This window comes from Vombatus ursinus, unplaced genomic scaffold, assembly GCF_900497805.2.
Source record: "Vombatus ursinus unplaced genomic scaffold, bare-nosed wombat genome assembly UNPS02014810.1, whole genome shotgun sequence".
Classification (NCBI taxonomy): domain Eukaryota; kingdom Metazoa; phylum Chordata; class Mammalia; order Diprotodontia; family Vombatidae; genus Vombatus; species Vombatus ursinus.
The window spans coordinates 27,421,167-27,436,990 of NW_020954588.1; the positions used below are offsets into that span (position 1 = coordinate 27,421,167).

Here is a 15,824-nt window from a genome sequence, read left to right on the forward strand (position 1 = left end):
ATAAACTAAAAATACATTTAGGGATTATATTCTTCTTAGATCTTAGAAAGTGATAGATCAGAAAATGATAAAAAGTTCCTTTAGGATGGTCAGATGAAGACCTAAAAATAAAAACTCCCTGACACAATAAAATTTGGTCTTTTTAAACACAATATAAATTTTTGGAGTATCTTAATAGTCAGATAATAAGATCACGGCCTAAGCCAGGTAGCCTTAATCTTGCCCACAAATTTCAGTGCAGAGGTTTCTGCCATCACCTTATATTGAATACGACTCTTCTACAATAAGAGATCACTCTAAGGAAATCATTTAGGTGACAGCCATATAACTATAACTGTCATGTGATCTAGAAAGTCAGATACACAAATAATGGTACTGTCTACAACCTTCCTTTGATTTGCACTTTTTTTGTTATTTTTGTAAAATAACTAATTGATAAAATTAACTTACTCCTATAATTTGTCTTCAGGTACAAGAATGACTGAGATAAGTAACCGCCTGTAGCAGATTGATTTTGAAATATCAAAAGATTCTGAAGTTTGTCATTTTTTTGTTGGTTTTCTGGATTTTTTTTTTTAAGTCAGAACAGTAAACACTGGAGGTTTTTACGTCTTTATTTACACAGTTCCTAGTTTTAAAAACACATCAGAAAAGAGCCATTTAATATCCTCAAAAGCAGCACTCTAGTTCCATGTACAACATACAACTGTTCCGAGTCAGTTAAATTCTTACAACAGAAACATGAGAATTATTAAACGGCATCAATGTGTTTAGACCAGTCCCTAAACAGGTAAGAAAGACAGACAAATACTCATAGAAATAACGTGATTATTTCAAAACATTCACTATAACGAAAAAACAAGACTATATTCTGTTAAAATTAGATAACTGGGGATAGACCTTTTTTTACAGTAAATACATGAACTTAATTTTACAATAGATCAGAAGCACAATCTGAGTTTCACAATGAAATGCCCAAATATATACATGCATTTTAAAAGCAGATAGGCAAACTTAATGCCAACTTTCAAAATAATTTTGATTAAATGCTATACATACATTATCAGCATAATTTTTCATAGTCTTGTATTTCAAAGTGAACTTTTGCAAACTATAAAACTAAATTTTAAAAAAATCTCAGTTGCTAACGTATGATAAAACATCTAGATTCTGAAGTAACTACATGTACCTGCTGACCTATCTCTGTGCAAAACATACAATATTTTCAAAACTATGTCCTCACTACAATCTATAACAAGATTTTGGTCATTTCTGTCTGTTATACATTTTCATATGGGGCAAATTATCATTTTTTTCCCTCACATGCCAGATTTGGAAATACACAATAAGCTATACAACAGAGAAGTTACTGTACTTGAAAGCAGTGTGGTGAAGCAAACATGTCTGCAGAGTCAGCTGCCAGGGAAGTCATTTATTCGGAGAGAATCTTGACAATGTCACTTGATCTCTGCACTGAACACAGCACTTAAATACAAAGACGTCGTTCGTAAGATCGTTAATAAGCACTACACAAAATAGTTTACATCAGAATCTTTTCATTCAACAATCAAATCATTTATTGCATCAAAGGATCAAAATTACTGATGTTAGAAATAACTTAAGATATTGGCATGGAAAAAGGAGTTTAAATAAATAAATTACATCTAAACCAATATCAAATTCTTCAACTTAAGTTTAGATTTATAATTGAGCAACAAATTCCTTTAAAAAAATTCAAATGGTTAATTTAGTGTTACCTAACTTCTGGTTTTCATCAAGTGCTAATGACAGTACTATTTAAGTCAGCTTCTTGTCTCAAGAAGAAGCTGCTTGTCAGTCCCATCATATACGAAGAATAACTTCATATCAAATGAGTTGTTGATCGGCTTAAAGTATGACTCCTCTTTTCAAAGAAGGCTGGAAGGCTAACAAGGGAAGGAGATGGAATACCCTGCAGAAACAAGAGAAGAAGGTTGAAAATACATTCCAAGATGTTCTGAGACGTACTGAGGATGGTGCTGAACTCTCCTACCTCATCATCACTATCACTACATTATTTAAGAAAGACCCTCATCCGTAAAGGTTTAGAAACTTTTGACCACAGCATAAATAAGACAATTCAAAATGAGGAAAAATGACAAACTCTGAGGAAAACTGATTTAAAGTACCTTAATAAGAAAATTAGAACAGATCAAGAAACACGTGTTTGCAGTTTATCTGAAAGGTCCCCTCTTCTGAAGAGACGTTGGATTACATGACATACTAACATTAGTCTAGAACTTTTTTAATAGCTGAAATTAATGGTGCAGCATTCCTTTGTAGACAATTAGTTATACACTTTGGAAATGAGTTTTTACAGTAGAAAGACAATCATAAAGTTGAAATGATGGGTAGATTCAGTGACATTTTTGAAATAAGCTAAAGAATGTAAGGCATTTTTCTAAAGCAACTGATGCGTGTCTATCCAGTCTTTTTACAAGTTCCTAAACAACCCATTTAAAAAAGAATGGCGATTTGGATAGGCAGTGGGGTTAGGAAAGTAGGGAGAAAGAAAGAGGGAAGTACGGGAAGGGCAGTGGATTGGAGAACGGGGCTTAAATAATAAATTCCTCCAGTAACAGCTTTTGTCAAATAGTTAACCCTCCAAACTTCCTGCTTCAAAGATCACCATTAGGTTATGGTCAAAGTGGACAACTATCATACAGTACCACCCATGACCATGAAAAAAGCCCAAAAGTAGGTGTTAATCTTAATAAAAATCATAAAGCTACCAACTTAAAACAATAAAAAAGAAAACAAGTTGAATGACTCAGTAATATTTAAGTAAGCTTTTATTTAATACTCTTACCAAACAAGCTAAGTTGAGTACTAATCAATAGTAAAGTTAAAATTTAAACATCTAACCAGTAGAGCTTAAATTTTCTTTAGGTAAAAACCTTCTTAAATATATTATATTCTATAGTAAGCCAATGCTTAATGCCACAAATATGACTGTGAAACAGATTTTACATGTAAATCTAGTCTTCACAATCCTTAAGTCTTTTTCAAACTTCCAGTTTTCTTTAATATCAGGAAATCTCAAAATATTCTCAAACTTCACTGTGCTTAAATTCTCTGTGAATAATGATCAGTGGTGCTCACAGAGCTTTGTGAATAATGACCAAAGGTACAAAAAATTCAATCCAAGAAAATATGAACCAAGAAATTGTGCAAAGCCTCACTTCCCAATAATTGGTAATTCAAGAGAAAAAAAATTAGCACTCTGTTTTTCAAGAAGCATAAATTCCAAGTTGAATATTGCCCAATATAGCTAACTTTAAGGATTTTAGAATTAGCTTCTGTCACTGTTTTGCCCCAAGTTTTCATAAATGTTATGAGCCGCTTAGAGAGACTTTAAGGTTAAAAGATATTTGGGAGAATTTTTTTCAGTTTAAAGAGGAACATTTCCATCTGCTATGAGTGATACATTACTATGGGAATTAGAATGAAGCAAAGGTTGAAGTGAAAAACTTTGAGAGTGCCCATCAGTAGAGTCTGAGGCATGAACACGGACAGGTTTAACAGATCCAATTACAACGTATTTGGAAATGGAACAGGTCATCTATAAAACAGAAGAGGAGGAGAGTTGTTAGTTAAAAGCAAATAATGAAGAAAAGGACAGCAATATTTTTATTCTCCTTTCATGAATGTATAGGAAATTTTTAAAAGATTATATTAAAATGTTTTACACAGTTAAAACAATACCTGTAAGTATTGTTTTCTTAATATAATTTTCTGGTAAAATTCAATTTCCCTGCAATTCAAACCATGTGTTGCTATGGAAACACGTAACACAACAAAGTTGTAATCTAGTTATCAATGAGCTCCAAACTGCATCGTCTTGTTAACAAAGCAAAGCAACAGTCCATTTTAGAATCATACACAGATGTTTTGCATACTTCAGATTAGGAAACCAACTACAACTTCTTGGCTTCTTTCTAGGTCTCAGTTGTTTCAAAACCCTAGAAATTAACTCAAATGTGTCACATGATGACTTAAATCCAATGTAAACCAAAGATCTGGTTAACATGAGCCTCACCAAGAACACAGCTATCCCCCACATACTTGAAGTGTTAATAACTATTGGTCTTTAACTGTTCTATATTAGTAATAAATGTCACATGATTTTATATTAGCCACATGTGTTTGATAATCTACATCCCATCTAGAACTCCAATCTTATTTTGGAATTCAAGGCTTAGAAAAAGTGAGCTTCCAATAATCACAGGATTTACAAAAGAAAGTAATTAATATACATCTGACACCTTCAGCACCCTCCTTGGCTTAAGCAGAGAAAAGGCATCTAGTCATTTGTTACCACATGCACTCTGTCCTGAAGTGCACCTCATCTATGATAGAGCTGGAATCACACCAGAACCTCCCCCTACCCCCGCAGAAGGGACAACAACAAGCCAATAAGTGTGCCCCAACATTCCCTGCCAGTTGATCAACAGGGGATTTGCCCACAGCTCTGGTGGTTGCACCAACAGAATGCTGCTGAGATTTTTAAGCCCTGGTAGCAAACACAACCGGCAAATTCATCATGATACATCCCCAAAAATAAAACATTAAATTCTGTGCCCCCATCAACTCGATCAGGTCACGTGCCAGGACTTACTGCTAACGAGGATGTGCTGGTCAGGCGGCTGCCTATGTAAGTATCACCGCTGGAGCAAGGGCTCCTCCCCTCCACACTGCTCTGCGTAGCTATCAAAGTCCTTCGGAAAGCTCTCTTTGGAGTCTTGGTGAAGGAAAATGCCCTGGTAACCTAGTTATAAATGGAATGGCTGTCACTTGGCAAATCTAAAACAGCTGATAAACATTAAATATTATGTAGAGAAAAAAGAGCAAAATGCACATTTTAAGTATTCTCAGGAAAGCGCTAGTAGCCTCAGGTCAGCATTATATTAGAAAATTTTCAAAGCACTTTCGCATGAAAGTATCTTATTTGGGCCTCCCATCTAGAGGGGATGCACGAGGCAATCATCATCCCAGTTTTACAAGTGAGGAACTTGAAGAATGAGAGGCTAAACGTCTAAGCCAAGTCCTCACCATGAATAAGAGAAAAGCATAATTAGAACACAGGCTTTTTATTTTAATATACCTGATGGGATACTGGGGAGTGGGGAAAGCAAAGGGAGGAAGGGAAAAGTGGAACTCACAGAACAAAATCATTTTAAAGAGTTCTATGGCAGCTCAGAACTTCATTTCCAGACCTACAAACAACCAAATTAGTGTTTTCATTGAAGAGAATGACCAACAAGGAGGGCAAGGGCCCAGAAAATAATGTTATATAAAATTATTGTTATACTGCATTTACTGTAACTGGCTTAATCAAAACACTCTTTCTAGAGGCCATTTCTCAGGCTATGGAAGAATAGCTTGGTTACATAAAATCCATCTTGGAAAAAGTGGTGATAGTCTAGTATTGTATTCTGGGGGAAAGAGAGTAGAGAATACATTTGAGAAGTATAATATTAGTTTTACTGAATTCTTACCCTTTTAGAAGTCTTTTTAATTGCTCTGGATGCCCTACTCAATGTACTGTCCATATCTTTTGTATTTACTTCAAAAGATTCTGGATCTGCGGTATAAATAAGGTTTTCCTGTTGAAAAATAGTACTTGTTAATTTTCTAAGGCCACCAAAATTCTTATAAATTATACTTATGTCCAAAATAACAAGTAGTTGAAAAATAAACTCAACAAGCTTAACAATTTCTACTTTGAAATTTATTTAACTGGATTGCAAAAAAAGATTTAACACATCAGTAGGGTTGTAAATTAGTCCATCCACTCTGAAAATCAATTTGAAATTGTTTGGAAAATGACCAAACTGTCCTTGTTCCTCAAGGTATCAATGAGACTAGGAATATAACAAAATATTATTAAATCCTAAAAAATGACAAATGTAACGAATGCAGAAAAGGTTGGGAGGATCTGTAAGAACTGACAGAGAATGAACAGAATCAAGGGTACAATACACACAATGACCAGAGTAATGTAAGAGAAAACATCACTAAAAGACATTAATGCAATGACCAATTGTGACTACAAGACTTAATTCAATAGCTCCTTCCTCTTGGCAGTGGAGAAGGGACTGAAGGAAGGGTTCCCTATTGGAGGGGGTACTGGTAAATGACAAGGGCTTTTTTTTTTTAAACATCAATGGAACATTTTGGAAAGCAGAGGAGTTCACGATAAATGGATAAATAATTGCAAGGCCTATTTAAAGAGACCAAATGGAATGCTAGACTTAATTCCATTAAAAACATTTATCAAATGCCTATAATGGGAAAGGTACTGGGCAAGACGTTGAAGAAACAAAAATGGTCTGTGGGAATTTCATATCTAGTTGGGAGAAATGAAATGGGTTAAAAAATAATGCAAATTAAGCTATGAAATCCACTGGGGTGAGGAAGAGTGGCAGGAGATTTAAGAACAGATCACTTCTACAAAAATCAGTGAAGGCTTCAGAAAGCTGGGCTGAAGGATTCCAACAAACAGAAATGTCCAAGTCTGTTCTAGGCATGGGGCATGTGATATGTGTAAATGCAGGGATGTAAGGATCAGGAAGAATCACTTTCATGATTTCCTGTTTCCAACATTGCCCCGTTTGGTTGGTGCACAGTGTGTGTAAAGGGAAGTAGTGGGAAGGAAAGTTGGAAAGGCAGATTATATTGTTAATAGGCGTAGGAAGGCAAGGCTTGACTTCAAAAGGTTTTATTTCATTTGTTACAAAATAAGCAACTGATGAAGATTCTTAGACTGCCACGGGTCATAGGTGTGACATCGGCAGCGGTCTGACGGATGGATCAGTTTCACTATCTCAACTGTGAGATTTCAAATGCATAGTCTGTAAGAGCTAAACAAATAAACCAGCGTTTTGTGTACCTAGTCATTTGATACCTGTTTCCCACGCAATGCTAGTACAGGATATTGGCAAACACTAGGTAACAACATATTCTCAATTAATATGGAAAGTGCCAGGCTTATGAGGGCGGCTTCTCTATCATTCGTAGAGGTGTGCATGTATAAAACACCCAGTAGGGGTCACCAAATCTAAATCTACAAACACAAAAGTAACGCTGGACACATAGTTAAAAGTTTGCTGCCACCTTGTGGCTAACAGGCAAACTACAAAATCCTCCACAATTTTCCAGTATTAATTAAGCAGCTACTATGTAACAAGTCAGACTCCAGGGAAACTTAGCCCGAGGGGCTGCAAACAGCAGCAGTGACCGTGGCCCTGCCTCTGGCCTGACCCCTGCGGCTGTCACACAGGGAGGTGAATGACAACTGTCTCCAGAGGCAGCACAGGGCAGCCACAGCTCCTCGTACCCACGGCTGCACCCCAGGCGCAGGGATGGTATTGGCCCGGCATCAACAGTAAAGAATGGGGATCCTCTGGGTCACCGCAGCCAAAGGACCACTGAGCCTCACTACAATCTCAAGCACAAAACCTCCTGCCCGTGTGGGCTGCTGGGAGCTTCTCATGGGGGTCCAAGGAGAGACAGAGGGGACAAAAGGAAGTTTAAAAGGAAGCAAACGAGAAAGCGCTGAGCACACTATCTGCTCTTTTTTTTTCCTTCTGTTTTCTTCTGTTTCTTCTTTCTTGTGGTTCCTCCTATTGGTTTTAATTCTTCTTTACAACATGACTAATGTGAAAATACATTTCATAGGAATGTACATGTAGAGCCTACAGCACATTGCGCACTGTCCTGGGGAGGAACGTCAGGAGGGAGGAGGAGAATATTTAAAACTCAAAAACCGATGGAAGTGATTGTTGAAAACAAAAAATAAATTAATTAGTTTAAAAAGAAAAAGCACTGAAAGTAATACACTGAATTATGCTTTTTAAAAAAAAACAAGCTGATAGAAATGCATGGTTTCACTTAGAATCCTTTATTCTGTCCTACTTTGTATATAATTGTTCTCTTTTTTTGGTGTTTAGTTTTAGAATTTTTTAAATCGTGAGCTCTTCAGAGAGCAGGGATTATGTGGCTTCTCTGTCTGTCTCACCAGACCTGAGCTCGGTGCTTTCCACACTGTTGTTGTGGGTCCAGCTCTTTGTGACCCTGCAGACCAAAGCCTGTCCAGGGGGTTTTCCTGGCAACGACACTGGCTTGGTTCACCACTTCCTTCTGGTGGATCAAGGCAAACAGAGGTCATACCACTAGGAAGTGTCTGAGGCCACATGTGAACTCAGGTCTTCCCAACTCCAGGCCCGCAGCTCTACCCACTGTGCCATCCAGCTGCCCAGGAAGCACTTACTAAATAAGCATTACTCCATCTATCCATTCACTATGGTGGACGGGAGAGAAAACCCAGCACAGACCGGGGTTCTTCAGATCTTATACTCGAACAGGAACAGGAGTGCAGGGGTTAATAATAATAACGAGCACTTTAAGGTTTGCCAGTCGTTTTCCATGTGTCACATCATCGGATCCTCACAACCCTGGGAAATTGGGCCATTACAATCCTCACTTTCCATATAAGGAAAATGAAGCTGAGACGGTTTTAGTGAGCTGTGCAGGGTCATACCGGGCTAAGGAAGTATCTGGATTAGGACTTGAACAATAAGGGTTCAGCCCTCTATTTCCTTTACCACAACATGATTATACGAGGAAGAATGGATTGAGCAAAAGGGGAGTCTAGGTAAAGGGCTGGGAGACACAAGACAAGCCAGAGTAGAGGTGGCCCCTGCTTTGGGCCTTCAGGAGATAGGGATGGGGGTTCAAATGGGCACAGGCCCCGCAAAAGGGGCCAGAAAACGGTCTATGGTAGCCAGTCATGGGTGAGGAGAGGAGGATCAGGAGATCAAGCTGGGTGAGGAAGGCAGGCTGGAGCAAGGTCTTCCATGTCAAGACCAGAAATTCACATTTTATTCAAGAGGCATCGGGAGCCGCTGGCAGGACCCCATGGGGCACCAACCGGAGTTGTTGCATAGAGGTCACTGGAGGAAGGATCAATTAAAGAGAGCAGGAATGCAAGTTATGGGGCCATCTCAGCCATCAAGAAAGAAGATGCTTAAGGTAGGTACTGGGAGTGGAAAAGAAGGGGCAGAGAGAGAGAAGGAACATTTCAGGGCAGGGCTGCTAGGATCTGGCAAGGTCAAAGGTGATGTGAACATTCCGGGCCATAGACAACACCAGAAATCTAACGATTGCAGGTTACGCGTCCAAGCAATACCGAGGAGGCTGTCTGTCAAGAGGATAACAACTGACAGTCCTCCTATAGAACCTCTCCAGATATGTCAAAGCACAAAGCACCCTAACTGCTTCTCCTGATTAATATGGGCAGAAATGATTCTGCCATAAGCAACGTAGAAAACACTGCTAAAGATGATGAAGTCCTAGGGAAAAAAGCCTGAAGACCACAGGGGGACAAGTGATCTTCACTACTTAGAACCAAGGAAAGCTTAGGTCTCAGTACAGAAAGGCAAACTTGGGAAGGGAAGAGCTGTCTCTTGACAGGTGATGTCTACATAGATAGACATATACACACAGTATATCTATAGACATACATATACAACATGGGTAACAAAGATGATGAACTGGAAACCCTAATGCAAGGAGCAAGTTAGATTTTACAGGTAGCCGTGAGATTTGGTAGGATGAGAGCCACAATCAGAGCATGGCTTTCTTATTTAAAAACAAAAACACCACAAAACTGGTTTTTAAAAAATGGAGACAGGAGGGCCGGTGGGTGGCGTAGTGGTTAGAGCACTGGCCCTGAAGTCAGGAGGAACTGAGTTCAAATCCGACCTCAGACCAAACACTTGCCACTTACTAGCTGTGTGACCCTGGGCAAGTCACTTAACCCCAATTGCCAAAAAAAAAAAAAAAAGAGAAAAGTGAGTAGCAGTGCATATTAAGAAAATATATTCATGTATAGAAATCAAAGAACCAGAAGGAAGGGAAAACTGGGAGAAAATCTGTAAATATCAATGGAGGCCCAAAAAAATATTGTCAGGGTACATTAGGGAATACCTAGGAAAGGAGGAAAAAAAATTTATTAAGTCCCTATCATGTGCCAGTCACTGTGCTAAGCAATTTACAATTATTATCTCATTTGATCCTGACAACCACCCTGGGACATAGATGCTATTATTATTCCCATTTTACAGCTGATGAAACTGAGGCAAATAAAGGGTGACTTGTCCAGGGTCACACAGCTTAGTAAATGTCTGAGGCCACATTTGAACTCAGATCTTCCTGACTCCAGGCCCAGTGCTCTATCCACCGTGCAACCCAGTTGCCTTCATTTCCAACCTAGATAGAAAAGGGAAATAGGTAAGTTTGGGAAACAAATCCTAAGCCTGGCACAGAGGCATGACGTAACAATGATAAGAGACTTCGACGATCTGAATATCTACTGACGCAATGAAGAAAGTGGAGCAGCAGCGAATGACTTCTTGACTCGTCTCAATGACACCTTCTCCTACATGGGATGGACGAACCAACAAGAGGAAATTCTATTCCCAACCTGACTCTCACTAACAGAATTTAGAATGTGACACAGAAGAAAACACTGGGACGAGGCTGAGCTGCCCCCAGAGACTGAGAGAACAGATTTCAGAGGATTCAGAGAAAGCACAAGTAGTGTCCCCACAGACTCAAATTCAACAGAGGACGTCAGTCCAAGAAGGAAAGACAACTCTCAGGGATGAAGTTCTGAGAACACAAAAAACGAGGAGAAAGAGGGAATTTATCTAAAAAGACCAACAGAGATGGAGAGGAAGCTCGCCTACTCAGGTGGTTTTAGAGTTCCCTACAGAAGATGGAAGTGAGGTCAGGCAGCACGCCAAGGCTCTGTACGTGGGCACTAAAGCACCAAAGAAACCCAAGTGGGAGAAGTTTCCCAACCTGATATTTTAAAAAGAAAACTGATTAGATGGAGAACAAATTTAGAACAGAGAAATCAAGACGGTGGAGGAGTGCATCTAGTTCATGTAATACGGGGATCAGCTAAAAGAAATGCGGACGTTTAAACCCTGGAAAACACAAGATGCGGCCACAAAAGCCATTTTCAAGTATTTCAACAATTATAATATGTTTTACTTGGCCCAAAAGGGCAGAAAGAGGTGCAAATGAGTGGCTTTTTTTTTTTTTTTGACTTTTTGGTGAGGCAGTTGGGGTTAAGTGACTTGCCCAGGGTCACACAACTACTAAGTGTCAAGTGTCTGAGACTGGATTTGAAGTCAGGTCCTCCCAACTCCAAGGTCGGAGCTCTATCTGCTGTACCACCTAGCTGCCCCTAAATGAGTAACTTTTAAGGAAAATTTTCTGAACATTTATTTAGACCAGTACAAAAGTGGGCTCCCCCTCTTCCTTCAGGATGACTATTTGAACCTGATCAAACACATTTACAACAAAACTTGGGCTTGATTAAACAACGTCAAAGGTCCCCAAGGAAAGATTTCTAAGAAGACAGATCAGCAAGTGTACTTAAAAAGCACCAGCAAGGACCAATACCTCTCTGGAAGATCATTCTGGTGCTAAAAATGGAAATACCCAAGAAGGAAACTTTCACTTAATATAAAAATCAGCATAGGAATAGATATAATTAGCACAGGTTTACAGCTCACTATTGCGGGGTTTTCTTTTTTTCTTAAAAAAAAAAAAAAGTTCGAGTTTGAATTTACAGTTGTGAACACTGCCTATGTGTCGGGTTTTTTCTTCCCAAGTAGCTCTAGAGATCATTTAAAACAAATCACTTTTCCTTATAAAATAAAAAAAAAAGAGGCACCAGCAAATATCAACCCAGAGACCTGTTTTCTTATGTACATAAAAATCTATGGGAACATGATCTAGGCATACGTATGTTATTTTTGATGAAAACATGATTTGTTTATCAAACTATGATTTATCTGCATGTTTTTAATTACAAAACAGACTGAGAAATATAAAATTCAGGAGTTTAGCCTGCTCATTGTTCATGATTTTAAAGAAGTATTTGATTCAAGAGAACAAAATGGACTTTGAGGGCTCTACTCTAAAAATGTCTCTTCCACACAAATGTTAAAAGTTTTACAAAACTGATAAATGTGACAAAGAGAAGAAGGTTATTAGATGATGTACTAAAATTAGTGACATCAGGAGAAACAAATAGAAGAAACATAACTATACCTAAAGACATACCTCTTCACATGAACTGAGAAATTCATGCTTAAAGTGTTGACCAACACTAAACTTGGTAAAGCCCAAACTAAAGAATGAAAAACAAACTTTCTAATTAAGTGAGATCTGTCCAATGTATTTATTTGTATTAACTGCATCAAGCCCTTGAATATTATACAAAGACTCCTCAGGGAAACCTATAGAAATTTAAGAAAAAAAAAAAGACTAGTCTAATTAGCAACCCTGGAAAAAGGATTAAAAATTCACATTGCTCAGCTTATGACACACAAATGAACAGGAAAACTGCTGAGTTTGTATAGCACTACTTACTTCTTGGACAGATGATGAGTCCAAAATTGAATAGGAAGAGGTAAAGCTGAATGACAACTAGGAGATTTTTTAGTGTTTTTAACGATTCCAGACTGCTACCTACCTCACAAGGCCATCTCTAACACCAGTATTCCTTAATACTAATGGCAATGTGGCTATGAATCATGGAATACCAAAATCATAAATGAGCCAAAAGAGCAGTGGGCAAATTCATGGTGGGTATAAGTAAGGAGGCTGCAGCACATCACCAGTGGTGATGAACACAAGAAGTCATGTACAAAGATGAAATGTGACCAGAAAAATGGGTGGACAATAACAGTTTAACATAGAATTTGAAATTATGCAAAAAAAAAAAAGGTCATTGTCTGTACCTTTTGACCTAGGCATTATCCTCCAAGAAAGCCAATGACAAAAGAAAGCCACATATTCACCAAAATACTTATAGCAGCATTTTATTCATGGGGAGAATGGCTAAACCAACTTTACTTTATGAATAAAGGTTATTATACCACAACAGATAACAAATTATGAAGAATTCAGAGAAACACTGGGAAACATATAGAAACTCATGCAGAAGAAAGCAGAACCAAAAAAAAAAAAAAAAGATTACCACAAATGAAAGCATGAAAATGCTGACTTCAAATGAATTGTAATGACCAATCTTGCTTCCAGAGAAAAAAGAAAGAAATATAGTTCCTTGAGTTTCTAGGTAAAAGGAACTCTTCTTTTGTGAAATGTTACCTATATGGTCAGGACTTGATCTGTTCACACAATCATCTGGATTTTACTCAAATTTTTACTTTTCACAAGGGAGACTTAGAGGTGGGAAAAGAGACTTTTTTTAAAAGAGAGGAATAAAAGTTGAGTCAGAAGAAAAGATGACAAATAAAATGGTGGACTGCAAAAATCATGCACTGTTATCTCTAATCTCTTATAAAGACACCAGGAGGGTCTCAAATCCATCAGAGAAATATTCTAAAGATTTCAATGACAAGCCAAAGGAGAACTGTACAGTATGAGCAGGCATGGAAGGGCCACTATTCACATCAGCAGAAGATACCCACACAAAAAGGCTCAAAGAATGACAGTTCTGGTCCCAGACTCAAAAAAGCAGTCATCTGTTACATTAGTCTGACATCAAGGGTGGGATGTATGCACAATTCTGAAGGGAAGTCTAAGAGACAATTATGTCATGCAGAAGAGGTCATCCTCTGTCTTGGTAAACTGCTTAGTGCTTTACAGAATTACTTATACCATTAAATATTGAACTATTCGTTCCATTTGTCATCATCAATTGTAGTAATGACAACCCACCTATAAACAGCCCTGATTACAAAATGTTTCCATCGATATCATGTAAGATTATATCCATATACATATATGTGTATACGATCACATGTTATGATCACAGGCCAGGATCTAGAATGAGAAGAGACCCTACAGACTATTGAGCTTAACCCCTAATTTTAGTGGCAGAAAGGGCGTAAGACCTCAAAAATATTTAATGTTTGCAAGTGTACCAGTGCTTTGCTCTACCCAACTGCTCGGCCATTCACAGCTTTAGTTTATACAATTTGGGCCAAGTCTCAGTATTTGCTCCTGATGCTCTATCAACCTTTCTCTCCACACCATCAGTCTCAGAGAAGTTATGTATCTATGCACGTACTCTGAATTCCCTGGGAGAAGGACACTTAAAAATGCAAAGTGGTGGCTGTAGCAGTCCTTATCTATGTGAGGAAATAGTAGGGGGAAACCTAGGAGGCTACTTCGAGGCAGCAAAGGCCGTGGAGGCTACGTTAGCACAACTCTCTCATTTCACAAATAGAGGAAATGAGATTGAGAGTGTTTTTTGCGACTTCATCAAGGACTCGTGGGCAGGGAGGAGAGAGTTGGAGTTCAAACCCTTTCTGATACAGGTCCCTATTGACTCAGAAATCAGAAGCAGGAAAATGGAGTCTCCATCCCAAAAGGTACTGCAGATTCAGCCACTCTCCTGGTAAGAGAAAATACCCTGTACTAGTTTCCATCACAACATAAAAACACATCTCCCACATGCTTCACCAGAAATTGCAAGAATTCTGTATTCGATGAAATCATTTTTACTGACACACAAAGGTAAGAACTTACAGCATCTGCTTTACAAATGGTGTTGGCCACATGTCGGCACAGCATCTTTAGCCAGGTGTCTTTGGGAAGGTCCTCTGATGTCATCTGGAAGCTGAGCAATACATTTGCCTGTTCTGTTGGTGGCCTCACAAGCAGGGCAAAAGCATTATGGCAATCTAGGGTCCCAAAAAACCACCAATGAGATTCAGGGTCGCTCTCGAAAGTACACAAAGAGCGTGCAAGCTCAGTACCAGGACATACATTAATGTAGAAATTCAGAAAGCTGTTCTCTTAATTTTTCCCCTTCCTGCCATTAACAAGAGTTCTGACATACTAAGTAGAAACAGAAGGACCAAATGGACTTAAAGTTTCTTAGTATTGTACATGATACTTTGTCCAAAATTATACTTTTCTTTTACTTAAATTTCATTAATCTCAAAAGTTTTACGTAAGCAACTTTTCTATTACAACAAAACTACTTTAGGACTACTTCAGTAATACAAACTATCTGCATCAAATCTAAGGAAATAAAAAAGCCTAGACATTAAAATTTCTGTTCTAAAACTTTCTGTGAGAGATGTGAAAAGCAGTCCACATTTCAACATCAATGTCTTTCCAGTCAGTATGAACTCAGAAAAGATTGAAGTCATTAACTAGAACACCTATCGTTTAGGAAAACATTAATGTAATTTTTAATTGTTGTTCACAACCTTTTCCTTGAAAACTATTCGTAGTGAATTTCATCTAGTACGATTATATGTCTCTCTCAGTTAGGGAACAAGTTCTATAATGCTAAATGTGTTGACAAAAGAGATGCCTTCCAAACACATAACAAATGCTTACATACGCCTTAAGGGAAGGAGTACTACAACACCCTGGGAGGTACTGATCTACACCCTTGTGAGGGTAGCTCCTTGTAGCTCCAGTGCCTGGGCTAGCTGTAGACCCTTTTCCCAAGGGTTCAGAAATCTCCCCAAAAGCTCGCTAAATATTCTTAGGAAACACAGTCAGTTTGAATACACAAAATGTCTGCCAAGGATACCTAGACTGCAGTAAATCAAATGTCTCATCCCTCAGATGTCGACACGGGCACAAGGGATACTATATACACGTAGGCTATAGAGCACATCAAATCACTTGGTGACTTTCATTGGGTCTTGATGGAATGGGAAGAACACTGTTAGTGCCTTGGAGGCACTGGTTTGACGAGTAACTGTATAAAAGTTCTT

General features: G+C 38.3%; 1 protein-coding gene across 4 annotated transcripts in view; it reads right to left on the reverse strand.

The window, feature by feature from the left end:
• Positions 1-613: 613 nt before the first annotated feature.
• Positions 614-15,824, reverse strand: part of ECT2 (epithelial cell transforming 2) — a 63,217-nt gene continuing 48,006 nt past the window's right edge. For 2 of the 4 annotated variants that reach the window (XM_027876152.1, XM_027876150.1), the window contains 4 exons: positions 14,617-14,771; positions 5,538-5,645; positions 4,658-4,807; positions 614-1,951 (listed from right to left, as the gene is read on the reverse strand). In XM_027876152.1, coding sequence (XP_027731953.1) covers positions 1,862-1,951; positions 4,658-4,807; positions 5,538-5,645; positions 14,617-14,771 — 503 coding nt within the window. In that variant the 3' untranslated portion in view covers positions 614-1,861. Of the gene's footprint in view, positions 1,952-2,984; positions 3,602-4,657; positions 4,808-5,537; positions 5,646-14,616; positions 14,772-15,824 lie in introns of those variants that run through there. The other 2 variants (XM_027876151.1, XM_027876149.1) reach the window with 1 other exon arrangement.